At 47.8% G+C, this 19,644-nt stretch overlaps 1 protein-coding gene across 5 annotated transcripts in view; it reads left to right on the plus strand.

Annotated features, from left to right (window-relative positions):
- Positions 1–19,644, plus strand: part of ESRRB (estrogen related receptor beta) — a 103,751-nt gene that overhangs the window by 69,931 nt on the left and 14,176 nt on the right. For 4 of the 5 annotated variants that reach the window (XM_075711917.1, XM_075711918.1, XM_009482954.1 and 1 more), the window contains one exon: positions 3,082–3,198. The exons of the other annotated variant lie outside the window; for it this stretch is intronic. In XM_075711917.1, coding sequence (XP_075568032.1) covers positions 3,082–3,198 — 117 coding nt within the window. The remainder of the gene's footprint in view (positions 1–3,081; positions 3,199–19,644) is intronic. 5 annotated transcript variants of the gene reach the window in all.

A 19,644-nucleotide genomic window follows, 5' to 3' on the forward strand; every position in this document is an offset into this window, starting at 1 on the left:
GGCAGCCGGGCTGGTGGTGTGACTGCCAGCTGCTGGGAGGCTGCTGGAATTTCGATGAGTTAATCTCATCACTTTATCACAGGGCACTTACAGAAATTACAGGGAGCTGTGAGCAGCTCACTGTGCTGGCAGCCAGCCCCAGGACCCATAAAAGAAATTGAGACACAAAAAAAAAAAAAAAAAAAAAAAAAAAAAGTCAGAGAACTTTGTTAAAGTTTTGGAGATGTTAGTTTTTCTTGGATGAGTTCTGCTTGGGTAATGCTGCTTGTGCCTTCCCTGGAGATGTCCCTGCTTCCTGCAGTAATGGCAGGTATTGCCCCCAGCTGTAGCTCTCAATCCATGCAGCACGGAACGTGTTTTGGGGCCTGATATAAAACTCCTCTTACTTTGGCAGCATTGTCTTGTGTGAAGAGGGTACAGTGGGCCTCACCTCTAGCATTTGCGCCTGTAGAGAGGGCGGTAAGACACAGCTGCTGGTGCTTTCTTCCTTCAGACTAGGCACAGTGTGTGGAAGGGGCACATGAACCTGTGTTCAATGTGAAGGCAATAAGGCATGCTGAACGGGATGTCCCACCAGTGCTGGGTGTATTTTTTCACATCTGCTTACCAGCAAACCACATGGCTGCTGTACTACCTGGTGGCGACTGCTTTGCTGTCCAGGGAGGGGAGATTGCCCAGTGCCCACCCTCCCTCTAGCTCTGCTCCTTTAACAGTCATGATCCCAGTATAGAAATGCCTTTGAGAACTGCTTATTCAAGCTGTACATATAGTGTGTATATCTTAACCAGTAACTACTCTGACACTATCGCATTTAGTTGTGATGTAGGTTTTGTAGGCAATTTCCAGTATTTTGCTTGTCAAGGGGTCCGTGGGCTGGAGGCATGGGGAAGCTGGGGGATCTGCTTGACACTGCGTAGTGGGACCCTGAGCTGCCAGATGAGGTCTGTCACTGCCTCCTGCTGCTCTAAGGGCTCAGTGCCCTTGGTGTAGTGTCTCTGTGTTAGGGGGCAAATTTTTGGCCTTGGGACCACAAAACATGAAATCTTACATCTCTGCAGAACTCTGGTCCTGGCTTTGGTGAGAAAGGTGGGCATTGAAACTAAGGCAAAACCTTCCAAATTGAGACTGTTTGAGTTTTATCCCAGGTTTGTGCCTGCTCTGTTCCTTCCTGTGTGGGGCACAGCAGGTATCTGACCATGAGGTCAGGGCCTCCATAGTCATGGGTCTGTAATGTGCTGGAGCTCTGTGTCTAGAGCAGGAGTTTGTTTATTACCTTGAGATCAAGCCTGAATCTCAATTTCCAGCTCTCTGAGAACCTTGATATATTGCTGGCTATTGAAATTCAGGTGCTGCACAATGATGAAATACAGTCTGAATGGAAGCAACTTGTGCAGCACACTCTGCTCCTGCAGACAAACTGCATTTTGGGGGCAGATGAACAATGGTGAGGAATGGGGTGGCTGGGCCGGAGCTTAGGGGCAAGTTGCAAGTCTTGTGGCAAAACAAGAGGCAAGAGGTAGAAGGTTAATAACTAGCAGGCAGATCACCTTTAGGCTTTGGGGACTGTGTGCTCCTGGGGTTTCACCCAGCATGGGCCAAGCATAGTGAGATAAATCAAATGGTGCCTTCTTCCTTTTGAATCTGTGCTCTGTCTTTCTACTCAGATTCCCAATGGGCTTTCCAACTGCTTAGTTAGCTCCAGGGTCTAATCACCACCCCAAGAGACTGGTATGTATCAGATTGTTGGTCTTTAGAGGAAGGAAGGGTCTTGCACAAGAACATAGAAATCTATTGCAGAAGTAGGAACAAAAATCAAGTCCAGTCCCAGCGCTACTAAATTGTAAACTCTACTTCCAGTCTGATGGTATATGAAGTCCATACTGTGTGTTCTCTCAGCTCTTACCTACACTCCTCCCTACAGCTCTGATTGAACTCTTGAATCTCAATTTCCTGCTCTAAAGCACCAAACCGACTTTTCCATTCTTCTGAACTGACTGCAGAGCTTAGAAATCCTTTTCAGAGCTGCCTGATTTACCCCATAGCTGGACTGCCTTAAATGTATTGTCATTGTCAATGCATCACTGTCATGCTTAGATTTCCTGTCCTGCTCCACAGCAAACATTGAATAGCCCTCTTCAGAAACATCACCTCCAAAGTGAATGGCAGGATGGAGACAGCCGTTTCTGTTTATTATCTTCTAGGACTAGATAATTGTTGCATTACACTGTGATCCAGCATAATTCCACTTACATCCTCATATCAGACCCTCACATCCATGTTTCAGTTATATTCGTCGCTTATGATAAAATACGATGTGACCAGAAATAAATTTGGGATGCTTCTTTCCCTGTTTTTTTTAGGCAGTGTTGTGAGGTGTTGTGATGAGATCATAAATGAAAGGAAATGAGGAAAGAAATACTGATGCTCTGTGCAAAGGGATAAGAGGCAGGTGCACAAGGACTAATAAAGTAAAACTGGAAAGATTTGCACAAAGAGCCTGTGTTCATTTTAAAGGGTATCTTATCCATCTTTCTCAGTCCAGACTTACTGCTTCCCTCCTACCTATAGTATGCTAGCTGGCAGGAGGAAGCAAAAGAGGAAATACCATCTCTGAGCTTCCCGGTCCCCCAGGCAGGGCAAGAAGGGACAGGTGACATCCAGTCCACAGACATGGAGCAAGACTGGCAGCAAGGGGAATGCTGCTAATGTCTGAACTGCTCCCACTCTCAGCCCTGGACTTCAGGGAACAGGCCAGGTTATACGGGTTGCAGCACAAGGGATGATGACGTGCCTGGAGGACATATTGTGCCTGAAAGCCCAGCATTGCAGTCAGCCCCTTGGATGGACAGGTTTCTCCCAATACTTAGAGCAGTATTGCTTTTTTCTGAACTGTGTTCTAATAAGTAGTGCTGGACTCTCTCAGAGCCATCATCAGACAGCTGTGATCTCAGAGTATGTGTGTGTGCAAACATACAGCATATACAGACTGATGGTGGTGGGAATATCTAGGCACTACAGGCTGTCCCTGGATCAGTGGGGAGAATGTGGTTCCTGGGTGACCATCTCTGTGTTTGATTGCAGGGAATATTGAATACAGCTGCCCGGCCACCAATGAATGTGAGATCACGAAACGGAGGCGCAAGTCCTGTCAGGCCTGTCGCTTCATGAAATGCCTCAAAGTGGGGATGCTAAAAGAAGGTAAGACAGAGTCAGTGAGAATTGTTCTCTGTCCCAACAGCACCTGGGACTCCAGGCCTTGCAGGATCTCCTAGGCTAACTACACACTTGCCCTCTCTGGCTTTCCGAAGGTATCTTTTTACAGGCTTTGTAAAAGAGTCAGGATGAGCAGTGACCGAGAGGGTAGTCCAGAGAGGAGAGTGGTTCTGGTCAGCCCCCTCATGCTAGGATATTACTTCTAGCACTTGCAAATTTGACAAATAACTGGAAACTGGCTGTGCCAGACTGTTTCCTTTCCCAAAGGAACCCCAGGCTGGAGGGTGTTGCCTTTCTTGGCCCCCAGGTCATTTTGCAGTGCTGGGGAGGACAGGCTCTTGCATGATCATGACTGGGTTGGCTGGGCTTTGTAAGGGAAGGATGGAATTAATGCAGAGCTATGTCACAGTGTGCAACAAAGGTCTGCCCATATTCCCACTCAGGAGACTTTCTGAAGATGGTAGGTAGCACAGGTTTGTCTGTGAGCTGCGGGTCCCCTGCCCTGCATGCTCAACCTCCGTTATGCTCAGGCTATTGATCCGTTCAGTGCACTCGGAGCAGTGTGCAGCTTCTCTCTTGTGCTGCTTTTCCTCCCCCCACCCCCCTTCCCAATCCTTGTCCATTCAAGGTGAACCACAGGGAATTCAGTGGCAATTAAACACATTCTTATGGATTGACTTTAAAGCTTTGTTTCCCTTGGGTCCCTCTGGGAGAGGCAGTGAGGGGAGGAAGGGGAAGGAAGGAGAAGCATGGCATGTAACCCTCTGCATTGCTGTACCTGGCAGAGCATGGTCCCCCCAGTTTAACCACAAGAACAGCAGCTGGCTGTGGTCTGTGCAAGTCCTGCATACTGGAGCCAAGATGCCAGCATGCAGCTTGCTTCCAGGTCATAGCATCATAGCAGCTGGTGATGAACTGTACAATGTCACGTGAGCATGTACTACTTTGCACTAGGGCTTTCTGATTTCTTGAGAGGCAAGTTGATGGCAACCAGTGTTGTTAAGAATGTAGATGAGATGTTAAACCCTGTTCTGTTCTTTGGTGGATGTGTAGTTTCTGTGGTTAAGTATCTTCCTGCTAGAGCACACCAGTTACCGAGGGGAGGAGATGCAGACTTGTGTAATCTGGCCCTCCCTGACCTAGGTGTAGAGGTGGTAGACTCGGAGGATCTTGATTCACTGCTGGGAGGGAGGCATCTACTTTTGGAGTTAGAGAGGGACCACTGGAAACCTGCTTCTCTGCATGTGGTAGTTTGGGGAGGGGATATAACCCCTTACCCACACACGAATCCACACTCGTGATGCTGGCTTTAGTGGGAGTGTGGATTGGTAATGCGCTCTAGCCTGCTTATATGAATCCCATAAAACAACCTTAAAAGCCTGATTTGGCTCCAGTCACTCTGCAGAGCAGCAGCACGGGTCCAGGCTCACTGGCTGCCTGTCTCTGTGTTGCCCTGCATCCAAGCAGTTGAGCCTCTCTGAGCTGGCAGCTGGGGGAGCAGAGTCACAGGAGCCAGCGCTGGCATGTCTGACTGTGTGGCCAGGGCATCCTCTGCTTCCAGTTCTGGGAGTTCAACACAGTCCAGAGCAGGGTCCTGTGAAGGGTTTTGTGGCTTAGCCTCCACATTGTGTGAAAACAGTTAACTGCTTCCAGACCAGAGTTAGGCTGGAAAGCAATGTAGGTTCATTCCCACCATGCTGTGCCTGAATGCCTGAACCCCATGAGATACTACTCATGGCAAACTGAAATTTGACTCTAAAGCTGCTTTTGTCCTGAAGTGTATTTATTAATTTTTGTTATTCATATAGGGATTGATTCGGCGTCATTAAAGCCACTGGGGAAGAGTGGTTTGCTATTGATGTTACTGTATCTGTGATCCTGCCCATAATATTTAGAGCTGTGGAATATACAGTATAAAGATTTATTGATAGTAATGGGATGCAAGAACACAAGACAATATCAAGAGGAGCAGAGGAGACTACACTAGCAATCTGCAAATAGGACTCCTGTGTCCTAACACAGAGTGATCAAGTGATGTTGGGCAGTAATCTTTTTTTCTCTTTCTTTTGCTCAGTTTCCTGAGCTGTGAAATAAGGGTCATACTGCTTTTCTTTGCAGAAGGGTTGTGAGGACTAACTAGTTAACTTTGTGTGAAGCCTGGTGGAAGCACAAAGTATTAGTATACAGAATTCAATCAATACACATCTTTAAAAGCAAAATCCAAAAAGGGAGAAAAATGGTTTTACAGTCTTTGGTCTCCACAGAGCCAGGAGTTTCTGGAAAGAACAAATCCATAATTGTTTGACTTGCTCAAAAATGCAGAATTGACAAGGGATTTTGGATTAGAAAAGGTTCATTGGTCTTTTCCATCTCTGATCTGTCATCCTATTAACTCATCCATCCCTTTTCTCTGCCAGGGCAGGAGTGTTCCCAGCTGTACATTTCTAGTTGTTTAACTGTTTTTAAAAATCCCTGATGTCTTGGTTTCCCCAGAGAGCCTATTCTGCAGTCTCCAAGCACTCATTAGGACAAGATGTGTCTTGATACTTGAGCTATGATTTTTTTCCCTTCAGTAATTTCCCTTCCTGCTTTGCCTCGGTGTACCTCTCTCTTCTTCCTTGGATACATCCATGGCAGAAGGTTGCTAAGCCAGGTTCTTTCTCCTGCTTGGTTACCAGGATTTTGGGGAAAAGCGGTCTTGTGGTTAAAGGCAAGATCTAGAAACCAGTTCTCTTGACAAGTTTCTCCTTGATGTCCTTGGCACTGGGCTGGTAACTTAGTGGGAACACTTCTGGGTAAAGAAACTGTCCTTCCTCTGAAGAAGAAGAGCATGATATTCCATTAGTATCTAATTAGGGGCTTCAAGATTTCTTCTCATTAAGGGAGGAAAGATTTTCCTGGTTCTTGTTGTCATACATGATGTACATACCACCTCTTGCCTGCTGGGCATGTGGCATGAGCCTGTTCTGCAGGCAGAAGGCAGCAGTATTCAAAGATGGCAAAAACAGGTAAGCACGACTTCAAGCTTCTGCCTTACGCTTGAAACGCTCAGCTTGATGCTGCAGGAGAGACCTAGGCCCTCCCCTTGGGGAGTGCATATGAGGGTCACCAGGTATCTTCTCTCCTACTTACATGGGCTGCAGCTAAGCAAACAGCTGTGAATGTAGCCTTTTAAGATCTGGGGAGACTGCCCCTAACGCAGAAGTGCAGGTTATTCAGGCAATGCCGAGTGAATGAGGATCAGGGCAGGAAGAGAGCCGATGGAGCAATCAATAGGTGTCTCAGATATCCAGGTCACTTTCTTTAAGAGAGCTCCGATCAATGCATTGCAACAAGGGAACTGCACGGGCACCAGAACTTTGCTGTCTCAGGTTCTCCTGGTGTGACGCTGCAGGGCAGGCGAGACTCGCTGGGGAAAGCGGCAGGCGGAAAGCTCTGCCCACAGAGCCCAACTGGCTCAGATGTCTGAAGTGTTGGCCTGTCTGGCTGCCTGTCTCTCACCTTCCCCTTCCATCTGGAGTGCACCCCCGGAAAGCATTAATGAGCCCCTCACTAGCAGGCTCAGATAGGAAGCTGCTGAATCTGGAGTCCAGGATTCCAGCAGACTCCAGTCCCAGTGGCCCTGTGGAGAGGCACCGTCCCCAGAAAACCTGCACGCTGCTGCTCTTGGCCTTGCTGAAGCACCAGCGTCCAGGCAGCGGGAGATGGGGCATCTTCACAGCTTTGTCCAGTAGAAGTGCATGCCCCCCTACTCTGCAAGAATCAAGGAAACCTGAGCAACCTGTGAGGGATGCCCAGTGAAGGAAAGCATGCCCTGCAACTTACAGAGGAGAGGCATTGTTCAGAGCTGGGCATCCCTGTCTTTGGCCACCCCATTGCCTCTCTTTGCTCCCAGTACTGTCTGTTTTGTGCCCACAATGACCAAAGTGTAGCTCTTTAACTCTGGGCTCTACAAAGTAGATCTAGATCTCTCAGGCTCTCTGGAATGATGGATAGAGAAATTTCAGCAGTTTGGCAGGTCTCTTTTAAAACCTCAATATACCTTGTCAGTTTTGGGGAGAATATACCCTTGCCATTCACACTCTAGCCACCCACGGCCTTTCTGTTCTACAGGAATTTGTTTGTCTTCAAGAGGTAGATGTAATTTCAGATGACACATGGCTTGTGTAAGTGGGCTCAGAGGTTTTATTTTGGATATTGGCTGGTTAAACATGACCTCACAGCCTTGCCCTCCACACCTCTGCTGTTTCTCTGAAGTCACAGTCCTCTGTGTCACCTTGCAGAACGGCACTGTGACAAGAACAGTGATGTCAGCCCTTCTCTGTGTGTCAGTGTGGTGGGCTGACCTTGGCTAGCCACCATGTGCTGCCCACCAAGTTGGTCTTACTCCCTCTCCTCAGCAGAACAGGGGGAGAAAATATGATGAAAAAGCTCGTGGGTTGAGATAATGGCAGGGAGATTGCTCAGCAATTACTGTCATGGGCAAAACTCAACTCAGGGAAAATTTGTTTAATTTATTGCCAGTTAATAAGAGAGTAGGATATTGAGAAATAAAAACAAAACTAAAACCACCTTCCTTCCACTTCTGCTTCTTCCCAGGCTCAACTCACTCATGATGTCTACCTCCTCCCTTCCCGAGCACCGCACGTGGATAGGGACTGGGGATTTGTGGTCAGTTCATAACACTTCATCTCTGCTGCTCCTTCCTCCTCACGCTGTTCCCCTGTTCCAGTGTGGGGTCCCTCCCACAGGATACAGTCCTTCAGTCAAGCCTTTGACACTGTCTCCCACAGCATTCTCCTAGGGAAGGTGGCAGCTCATGGCTTAGGCAGGTGTACCCTTTGCTGGGTAAAAAACTGGCTGGATAGCCGAGCCCATTGAGTTGTGGTGAATGGAGTTAAATTCCCTTGGCAACCAGTCACAAGTGGTGTTCCCCAGGGCTCAGTTTTGGGGCCAGTCTTGTTTAATATCTTTATCAATGATCTGGACGAGGGGATTGAGTGTGCCCTCAGTAAGTTTGCAGATGACACCAAGTTGGGTGGGAGTGTTGATCTACTTGAGGGTAGGATGGCCCTGCAGAGAGATCTGGACAGGCTGGATCTATGGGCCGAGGTCAGTTGTATGAGGTTCAACAAGACCAAGTGCCGGGTCCTGCACTTGGGTCACAACAGCCCCATGCAACGCTACAGGCTTGGGGAAGAGTGGCTGGAAAGCTGCCTGGCCAAAAAGGACCTGGGGGTGCTGGTCAACAGCTGGCTGAACATGAGCCAGCAGTGTGCCCAAGTGGCCAAGAAGGCCAACAGCATCCTGGCTTGTATCAGGAATAGTGTGGCCAGCAGGAGCAGGGAAGTGATTGTCCCCCTGTACTTGGCACTGGTGAGGACACACCTCGAATACTGTGTGCAGTTTTGGGCCCCTCAACACAAGAAAGATATTGAGGTGCTGGAGTGTGTCCAGAGAAGGGCAAGGAAGCTGGTGAAGGGTCTGGAGCACAGGCCTTATGAGGAGTGGCTGAGGGAACTGGGGTTGTTTAGTCTGGAGAAGAGGAGGCTGAGGGGAGACCTTGTCGCCCTGTACAACTACCTGAAAGGAGGTTGTAGCAAGGTGGGTGTTGGTCTCTTCTTCCAAGTAGATAATGATAGGACAGGAGGAAATGGGCTCAAGCTGCGCCAGGGGAGGTTTAGATTGGATATTAGGAGAAATTTCTTTACGGAAAGAGTGGTCAAGTATTGGAACAGGCCATCCAGAGAGGTGGTGGAATCACCATCCCTGGAAGTGTTCAAAAAACGGGCAGACGTGGCACTTTCAGACATGGTTTAGTGGTATGGTGGTGTTGGGTTGATGGTTGGACTGATGATCTTAGAGATCCTTTCCAGTCTTAATGATTCCTAGTTTTTAGTTTCATTAAAAATAATTCAGCCACCAAGCCAGGAAACCTGAAATTGCTACTCTACCCTTAACTGGTTTAGTGGTGGACTTGGTAGTGTTAGGTTAATGGTTGGACTGGATGATCTTAAAGGTCTTTTCCAACCTAAACGATTCTATGATTCTGTGAACTTCTCCAACGTGAGTCCTTCCCATAGACTGCAGTGCTTCAAGAACTGTTCCAGCATGGGTCCTTTCCACAGGGTACAGTCCTTCAGGAACAAATTGCTCCAGTGTGGGTCCCCTAGAAGTCACAGTTCCTGCCAGAAAACCTGCTCCTGCATGGGCTCCTCTCCACGGGCTCCTACCAGGAGCCTGCTCCGGCATGGTCTCTCCACAGGCTGCAGCTTCCTTCAGGCCATGTCCACCTGCTCCAGTGTGGGGTCCTCCACAGGCTGTAGGGTGGATATCTGCACTACTGTGGTCCTCCATGGGCTGCAGGGGGACAACTTCCTTCACCATGGTGTTCTCCACAGGTTGCAGGGGAATCTCTGCTATGGCGCCTGGAGCAACTCCTCCCCTCCTTCTTCTCCAACCTTGGTTTCTGCAGGGCTGTTTCTCTTGCATTTTTTCACTCCTCTCTCACAGTTGCTGCACAGTGGTTTTTGACCCTTTCTTGAATATGCTATCACAGAGGCACCACCAGCGTTGCTGACAGGCTCAGCTTTGGCCAGCGGTGGGTCCATTTTGGAGCCATCTGGAGCCATCTATGTGACATGGGGGCAGCTTCTGATGTCTTCTCACAGAAGCCACCCCTGCAGCCCCCCGCTACCAAAACCTTGCCACGTAATCCCAGTACAGTCAGTTCATGAAAGCAAAATGTTCTGAGATCACAGGAAGAGGGATGGGGATAACAGGTGAGGTGTGATGGGACAAGAGGTCAAGGCGTCTCATTACAGGACTTGTCTTTGGGTGGAAATGACAGACAGGCAAGTGGAGGAGAGGCAATACTGGACATACCAAACCATACCATACCAAACCAAGCAGACTGGCTATTGTCTGGGCATTTGGTCCTTTACTGTTGTGGAAGCCCTGCAGAACTTTTTCTTCAGTGGATTCCCACTTATATTGTTTATAAAGCTGTGTTGTTCCCTGTTCTGTTCCCTGTTCTGTGCTGGCAGATCTGCAGAGACCCAGATGGAGCATAAACAGTTCTGAAAAGGAAGTAAAGCTGGGTCACTAATGCTTTCATGAAGTGCATGTGTGTGCAATCACGTGTCACATCAGACAGTGACAAACCAAACAGCAAAGAAAAGAACAGCCTAAAAAATCTCATCCAGGCATTGAGATGTCATCCATTATTCCACCAGCCATTGAGTCTTGTTTTCCTTCTTAATAGGAATAATGTGTATTATGTTGCTGAAGATCGGTTGTCTTCTGCTCCCTGCCAGTGCTGAGACTTGTCTCCTCGGAGTCCTGCTCATGATTGAGGCCTAAGAGTAACTTTCTGAGATGTGTGAGTGGCTTCTGTCCAGTTTCTTGCAGACATCACTGGTTGGCTTCCAAGAAAGAGGGCAAAGACTGAAAGGGCCCTAGGGATATGTCCTGTGGTAGACCAGGTATACCTTATTTCAGAAAGTAGAAGATATTTCTGGAGTCCCCCTGACCTACGTGCATTTCTTGTGATAAAAGCAGGAGTGTGAATTCCCAGGATAGGAAACCTGCCCTGTATGAGGTGCTTTGCCCGACTCTGAATGTCTTTGAAGGCAAGTTGTCTTCTGACCTAACCTCCTGGCTCTGAGGAGTCACCCAGCAGCTATTTCTTGTGTGGTGAGGGTGAAATCTACAAATGCAAGGAAGGAAGGTAGAGGAAGATAGTCTTGATCTGGATGCAGAAAAAGGAGGCTTTTTAACAGCAAGAGAGAGGTTAGGCAATTATCCAGGAAAGGCATATGATTTATTTTATCTACATGACTGTTTCTTCCCAGAAATGTATCTGCTGTGGTGTAGTCATCCCAGGTAACAACCGTTCCTTTCCCAGGCTGTGCTCCTTTGCTCCATTGCCATAAAAAATGCTAGACAACATGTTAAAATTCAACAGGGTACCCAAATTCTTTGTTACAATTCCCTCTAGCTCTTGGACTCCTCTCTGCCTAATCTAATTTCTGATGTAGTAATTGCTGGAATGTGTGGATACTGACACCGCAGGGCCAGGTAGCAAAATATGAATGAGAAGTGAACAGAGGAGAGTCACAAAGTTCATTCAGCTCATCTTTCTCTTAACTGTTCCCCTTTCCCTCCTGTCCCTGGTGTCTTTGGGAATACTCTGCCTCCCAGGAACTTGCAACAACAACCTGACAACCCTTGTGATGCCTAAGTGCCTGCATCTCCATGAATGCTGGAGGTGGTCCCCACTTCAGAGATGGTGAGCCTGTAATCTCCAGGTTTCAGAACTGTCTGTCTCTCAAATCCATGCTCCTCCTGCTCAAGACTCTGGCTGATTAGGAAACCCCCTAGCCAGTTGAACTTCCCAGGTGTTTACTCCTAACTCTGCTGTTTCCCTTACCAGCTGCAGCCAGTGGCTGATGTTGTAAATGTTTCCCAAGGAAACAGATCTGTCACCCTGGGCAGGCCTGGCTCTGTGATGTTATAAATTAGGTGCAGTCATCTAGTATCTAAACAAGGGATTCCAAGCACTGGCAATCTCAAACTACTTCCACTTAGTAACTTTGCCTTCATCCTTCACTAAAATCCAGATACCTGAATCAACAGCAGAGGTCCTTTTCAGCAACATAACCAAATGGAGGGTGTTTAATTTCTATTTTCAAGTGAAAGAATCTCTCAGTGGAGCAGTGTTTCCAGCAACCTCTCCCTCTTGCCCCCATCCCTGCTTCCAGACCATGTGTTCTCAAAAAGATATTTGATTTCAGTGAAAGCTCAGCTGACATCCCTGCAATATGCTCAGGTTCTTGCTTTGTGCTTCCTGGGAAGGATGAGGGCTCCTCCGGGGATTCTGGGTAATTGGGTTAGTGGCCAGCTCATGTCAGGAAATTAAAAGGCAGCCCCGATCAGGTTGCTGCTGTATGCGATTTAATGGCTTTGTATTTATAGAGTATTCTGCCTCCAGACGGTGCCAGAAATATCACTATTAGAGGCATCCAAACGAAAAAAGAGAATGAAAAATGATTTTTCTTTCTCTAAAATACCCCTGTGTTTAAAAACAGAGAGGCTACCCCCTGTCCTTTGAAACAGCATCTTCAGGTGCAGTGAGTGGCATCTTGATGTCTATATCATCCACACCCAACTATTTTCCAAGGCATGAATTGAGCATTTGTGATGCGGCTGGAGCTGGACTGGGTGATGGTGTGACACAGAGCATGTGCTGCCTTTGGCAGGGGGATGGTAATTCTCCAAAGAGGAGGCTTCCAGTGGATGGGCTGTCCATAAAATGCATGTTGGGCTGATGGCACTTGGTATCTGTTTTCTGGCCATAAGACTGGTGCATCCAGGACCCTCCCCACACCTTCTGCCATATCCAATGGATTATGAATCTGTTTAGTTTGGTTCCTCCCATTCATTTTGAATTACTAATCTGCCTAGATTCTTGCCATACCATATCAAACATGAAGTCCAGGCTCCATCGATGTACATCTGTATAGATTCAGAGCAGCATCACCTCTACACAGGTTTATGATAAACACTTTGTGCATTCTGTCACCAAAAATTGTGCTTAGTGTTCTTATAAAACATACAGAAAAGAGGAAGCTGATAGAAACTGGAACCACCCAGGGATGTTTAGACCCCAACCATTGTGCTACAAGCTTTTACACAGTTCTGACAACAGGGTAGGTAATACCTTCTGAGATGAGCAAGAGTGGGGTGGGACTGAATGTATGTCCCACTGCTCTACAGTAATTTAAGTCATGTGCATCAACATTTTCACAGCCTCTAGTGACCTACATTCACCAGTGACTCAGCTCTGCCGACATCCTCAATCCCTTCCCCTGGCTCACCTTCAAAGACTGTGCCAACCCTTGGGCTGCAGGGTATCCGGAGAGGGTCTTTACTCAGAATTGCCTGGCACAGCTGTTCTAACATGAATTAAATAATAAGTGTACACTAGTTCTTAGTGTTGGAAAAGCCACTGCTGAGGTGAGGACTTCAGGAGAGATTTCAAGGCTGCAAGGCCCAAGCAGAGTTGCTCTAAAAGACTGGCCAAAGCAGCAGCATGCTGTGTTGGTGAGTCTCACTCCCTCACCCCTGTGGATCTCTGTCACAAGTAGACCTTTCTCCCTGCAGTGGTAGGGACCTTTCCATTGTGTCATGTATCTAAAAATTTGGTTCTTGGTCCATGCTTATGCTCCTCTACCTGTTCCAAAAGGCTCATATGCTCTACATAATAGACTGAGACAGAAAACTGGGCTAGAGAAAGCATTGGTTTGGCCCTGTAGGGGTTCCCTTGGTAGTCAGTGGAGAGAAGTATCTGTCATCACTCATCTGAGGAGTGATGAATGTGGAGGTGCCTGCTTCTCTCTGTTGCCTGTCAAGGGAGCCCAGTTGCACAGAAGGGAGCTATCAAAGTCTAAAGTAAGGTGAGTTAAATCACACCCAGGGCTGCAGGTTCCTCTAGGCAGCAAACACCCCTTTGGGGATTTAGGTCTGAGCGCTACCTCTTGGAAAGTCAGTGGGGCTGGGGCTTTGTCATCTTCTAGGTCTTCTTGTACAAGGCATCCTTGGTCTTGCCCTGGCAGGCACGTGCCTGCATCTGTTTCTTTCACATGGTGTCACTCAGCCTGCTATGCAGGCATTGCTGCCATGGGTGACATAGCCAATAGACCTGCTGTCCTGCTTCAGACTGTTTAGAGGGTTGAGAAGGGAAGTAATCAAAGCAGAACATTTGCACGGACCCTGAACACAGGGTGAGTGTGTGGCGGTTATTACAGAGAGCTGAACAAAGTACTGAGGTATTCTTGTACTGAGGTATTCTTTATTCTCATCTGCCTTGAAGCCCTTATTAATTCCTGACTTTCCAGGGTCATTGGGTGGCGAGGTGAGAGGGGCTCAGCATGGGAAGGAAGCTGTACATTTGAAAGACAACAATGGCTAATGCTGCAGAGACACCTCCACAGATCTGGCAGCGGAGGAGAAGGGTTGGTTTGCAAGCTGTGTGGGTTACGCCAGATCCTGTATGCTTTGGACCAACCACTTGGGACATGCTGCTTGTGTTTCTGTGTGTGAGGAGCAAGGATGCCTTGTGCACATGTGACAGCCTCTAGTACCAGGTATCATCAGGCATCACAGGGCTAACCTGTCGCTCTGAATCCAGGGACTCTTTAGCCAGGCAGACGGACAGCAAAGGAGCTTTCCTACCTAACATATCCCTGAAAACATCAAAGGTGGAGCAGGCTGCAACATGCTGCTTTAACTGATCTAATCTCTGTAGGCCTTTGTAACACAGGAGATGGATTTTTCAACTCCACTGCTCCCCTCCCCAGGCTAGTTCCCCACCCTCCCACTGCAAGTGTCACTCCCAGCCTTGCTGACCTGCACCATGCTAGTCTGGTTTTTCTGGCCACACTGACCAGCGACCCTCAAGTCACTTTCCAATATTTCAGATGAGTTGGGTAAGTGCACCAGTCATCTACCAGGAGATTTTCCAGGGGCTGGCCTCTTTTTGCAGGAGTATAAGAGCCTAATGGTATAAAGGGGTCTTTACCCCTTCCCATGCTGGAATCTCAGAGTAACAAAAAAGAGCCTGATCAGGTTGCAGCCTCTCCACTCTTGTTAGACAAAGGTGCCTTTCCCTGTAGTCTATTTCTTTCCCCATCCTGGCAAGCCTAACTTTTATGGTCATTACTGCTCTCCGTTTCCTTGATAGGCCTCCTCCTGGCTCACTCATCCCATCACCACATCCTGTTGTCTCTCCTGAAGTTCAGAGCAAAAAGGGAGAAGGAAATTCTGTAGGAGGTACCTTGGGCACAACCCTTCTCCATTCCTTTCTTCTCTGCTCTTAGCCTACACCTTCCAGCTTCCTTGGGCAGTGCCAATCCATGTACTTTAGACTGCAGCTCCTGGGGACAGGGGCGTCTCTGTTAGCTGCAGAGAACAACCCCAGCTCAGACCCTGGGAGAGCAAGCAGGCTGCATCAATGCAGAAACTGCAGCTCAAGGCAGTGGGCACAGGATCCGGCTAGTGTATCAGGGAAGCCCAGCAAAAGCAGCCCAGTAGGCATTGCTCCCTGGCCAGCGCTTGCCCTGTGTTCCCTTTGGTTGTGTCCTTCTTGGTCTAGACACATATTGTACCGTGCAAACCCTGTAGCTTGGCTCCTCCGTTAGCTCTTTTGGCAAGATAGATCTTTCTGTTCCTATCAATTCATGGGCATGTGATAGGACTCGATGGAAAGTGAGGTGAGGCTAGTAATTTGACACGACAGCTGATATTGGGCCTAGACTGCATTTCCCACTGGCCAGGGCTTAGCTTCACAGAGCTTTTAAGAGTATTTTTAGTCCCCAGAAAATAAAAGAGAAACTAAACCTGACTCTGTGTGCTGTCACCTCTGCATACTCTGCTATTTTTACTTCCGACAGACTCGGCCTGGGTCCAGCTTTTAAAAAAAGCTGGAATTATTTTACTTCCATTAAGAAAAAAACCCCAAAGCCTGATGTTATCAAGTCAGCAAGGGGACATCTGATCCCAAAGTTGTCGGGCAGACATCTCTCCAAGGGGCATGTCAGAGAAATGCAGGGAGCTTGAACAGATCAGCAGATCAGCTCTCCCACTGCAGAGGCTTGGTGCTGGCACAGACCTCTCTGCAAGAGCGCTTGGAACACGAGTGGCACCCACAGGATGCTTAGAAAACTGACATCCCTACCCCAGGCAGCATGCTGAGCTGAAAAGTCCTGCAGAAGTCCTGGCCCTGCCCTCCTCCCTGCTAGGTCAGAGGGGGCTCAGACAGGCTGGGGAGCTGAGAGCGTGAAGCCAGTGAGCTGGGACTCAGACCCCATGGTGCACACCAGGGTCAGTTCCACACCTAGGCCAGACGGGGTGGCAGGACTCCTATGCAGGGTCCCTCAAAACGTAACAAGATTCAATGAGCAGCAGCACTTCCTTGCAACATAGGGGAGTGGGAGGAGAGAGGATGTTTCCAGCACAAATAGCCTTAATATGTGAAGAAGCAGCTGCTAGAAAGGTAGGTTATCAAGGTACTTCCCAAACTTTGTCCTATACTGTTGCATCTCACATTGTGTATGCAAGCCCTCCCTTCTTTGCTGCTCTAGCAGGCCCTCCTTGCTGATACTGTCAAGAAGGGGTGTCCCCGAGTGCCTGCGGTGGTGACAGTTTTGTAGGACGAGTGCCTTCTCTCCTGGGAACTGGCCAGTTGGGATCCATGTGAGAAATGGGTTTGTGCAGGAGCTGGAAAGCAACAGCTTTCTCTTGCTGCTGTCTTGTTGTCAGGCTGTGGCACCAAATCCTTTGTAAGAGTCTTCAGTATGGACCAGCTGCATCTCATAAGGGGCCACTGCACCTTGCAGTTAAAGCTCAGCTGGCTGCACGTTTGGTGTGAAATCCACCCTCGGGATTACACTGTATGTACCACTCAGCCTTGCTCCCTCTCCCTCTGTCATCTCCCTTCTCCTTACACACCCTCACTTGCATTCACATCTCAGTTTATATCCCCCTCCATTTCTTCTCTGCTCAGTGCTTTCCTTCACGCTGCTTCTCTAAGCTCACCCACTGCACCTCACCACTCCATTTTAATGTCCTTTAGTGTCCCTCTCAGAGCTGCATTGTAACCAGCCTGCCTATCTTAAAATCAGCCACCAAGGAAATCAAAGTAGAAAAGCAAGCATTAACAAGCCACCTGAATACCACAGCTCAGTACCAGGTCCTGATTTTTGGCCATACCCTTTCCTTCCATCTAGATATGACCCCTTAGGCCATCAGGTCTTTGGAGAAGGGATTTTGTCATGCTGCTTATGTCTGGAGTGTCACAGTCAGGGTCTCAGGGGTTGAAATGCTTTTGTTTGCTGTAGCATCTGCAGGCCACTGCACTCAGCAACTGGTGCTGGGATGCGCTACATAGGGGTCAGCCTATTCACCAGCTCTGCGGCTGGAGCGATGATGACAGGGTAGAATAGTGGCTCTGCAAATGCTGATTGAAAACGTTTGCCTCAAGGAGTGTCACACAGGATGGGGAACAAGAGGAGGACAAACACTTGTACAAAATTAACAAGCCAAAGTCCTTGGGCAAACAGACCTCTGTCTGCTCCGTGAGTGAAGGAGGGATGGAGGGTAAATCTCTCTGTATCTCTCTTATCTTTTTTTAATGCACTTAAGTCCTTTGTGTCCTTATAATCTGATTGAGGGTCCCTAATACTGCTGCAACCTGTGCAGCCATCCCTCTGCCAAGCACTGGAGGATGGCATGCTTCTCCTTGGGAAAAGGAAATGAGCTCCTTCCCTCACTTCCTCCCTACCCCTCCCAGTCCCCCCTCCCCGCTGCTTATCAAACTGCATGGCAAAAGCATCCCGGAGGGCTGTGTGTTGGTTTCTCCTGGGCTGAGAATGGTGTCTCCCTGCACCAAGGACATCCTGCCCACTGGCATGAGGGAATGGACCCCCCTGTGACCCTTCTTTTGCAAGGTCCTGGGGAGCTGTGATTCAGCCCTGAAGTCCTGCAGCCTGTTCTGGATTCCTCCATAATCTTTGAACAGCATATTCTTGACCCTTTTAATTTTCACACCTGGTTACTTGGTTTCAGTTCCTGAAATTTATGCCTCTCCTTCCTCTCCTGGCTTGTAGGTAGGTGTCATTCATTCAGCAGAGCATGGAATAGAGGTCATCTTTCTTAGGAAACCAGGGCACATTTATAGAGGGAAAGAAATCATGGACAGAAATGAAAGTTTCCTGCTTCATCCAGAACTTTATTATTGCTGTTCCTCAGGGATCTCCCTAAATAATCTCAGGTTTGGGATTCCCTGGCTGCCCTTTCTGAAACCACTCTCTGGAATGTGTTGGGGCTCCCAGGAAGGAGTCTTGCCCACAGGCTACCTGCTGCTGGGAATGGCGGTAAAAGAAGCAATGGGCAACATTTTCAGAAACACTACCATGTAACGGAGGAGAAAGGTGGTACTTATGCTTTGGGATGTCAGTGAGTTCTCCACACAGAGTCAGAAATAGAAAATGGGGCAGGGGAAGGAAACTACATAGTTTGATCCGAGTTCACCTATTTGGCTTCATGTCTTTCTCTCCATCTTCCAAAGTCTGCCATCCTCCCATAGCAGCCACTTGCAGCAGCAGTTCCTTTGCTCTGGAGAGCGCCAGGCCTGCTCATTCCTGCTTCTCCTGCTCAATGGGAGCAGCAGGACTCTTAAAAGGAAGCAGCTATATAGCATTAATTAATATCATGCCTATGAGCATCTGTCCCCACACACCATGGCTTACAGGTAATGCCACCTAGACCTCCATGTGGGTGTTGCTACTGCCAGAGAGATTTCGCTGTCAGATGTATAACTGAGCGCTGTTGGCCTGGTTGGTGTTGGTTATTCTTGCTGTTGGGGGGCTGCTGGTACTGTCTGTCAGTCAAGCTGGTTTGGGTGCCCCAGCCGTGAAGAGTATTGGGATGTAGATGTTGTGGCACGTAACGGTTTCATGTGGTGCAAGTGGGACTGGTGTGGACATTACAGTAAAAGCTTTCTCTTTTCCGTGACATAGTAAGCAAATGTGGCATTGAAATGCACAGTGTAAATGACAGAGGTGTGCCTCTTTCTAGGGTAGAGTATCTGTCAGCAGGCTGCAGTTTTTTTCAGGTGTATAAGTTGTTCAACAAGCATCACTTAAAAACTGATTTGGAGTGTTTGCTTTTAGTTGTTTGTGTTTATGCAGTGGATTGATTGCAAAATATTAGTGGCTCAATGTGATTAGTAAGTGTATCATATAATTGGTCCTGTGATCAGACTAGATAAACTCATGTGTGTTTCTAAGGGACTACTTGTATAGTGTAAAGTCAGCTTTTTATTCTATTTGAAAGCTCCTGTATTTACCTTGAAAGTTTTTTTTTTTTTTTTTTGCAATAGCTGTTTCTCCCAGCAAGACTGAATTACCCCAATTTCACAAGAACTGATTACCAGAGACCGTATCACTGGCCAGAAATAACTGACAATTGGACAAATATGTATGGCTTTTTTCATGATTTGTTTTTAACATCGTATTTTGTACTGATACAGCAGTTCAGCTGCTGTTCCTGGTCTATTGATGCTGCTATGGTTTTTTGCATGGTGACAGTCACTGGTGTTTCCCAGTCACTGGGAACTGTTTTCAGTGTGCTATTTGCAGTTTGGTTCACTGTATTTTGAGAGAGCTGCAACAAATTCTTCAGTGTCTCCCTACTTCAGCTGTATCATTGCTTTATTGTAGTAGAGGTTGTTTCTATTTATTTGGGTTCTACTTTTATTACAGTTGCCTTACTTGATCAAGGCTGAAACATCTTTGTTGAATTCGTAGTTCATAATTTATTTGCTATAGGTCACTTTTTTCAAATATAACAGTGAGAGGTCACAGAACATTT

The sequence above is a fragment of the Pelecanus crispus genome, chromosome 6 (genome assembly GCF_030463565.1).
Source record: "Pelecanus crispus isolate bPelCri1 chromosome 6, bPelCri1.pri, whole genome shotgun sequence".
In the NCBI taxonomy this organism is placed as follows: Eukaryota; Metazoa; Chordata; class Aves; order Pelecaniformes; family Pelecanidae; genus Pelecanus; species Pelecanus crispus.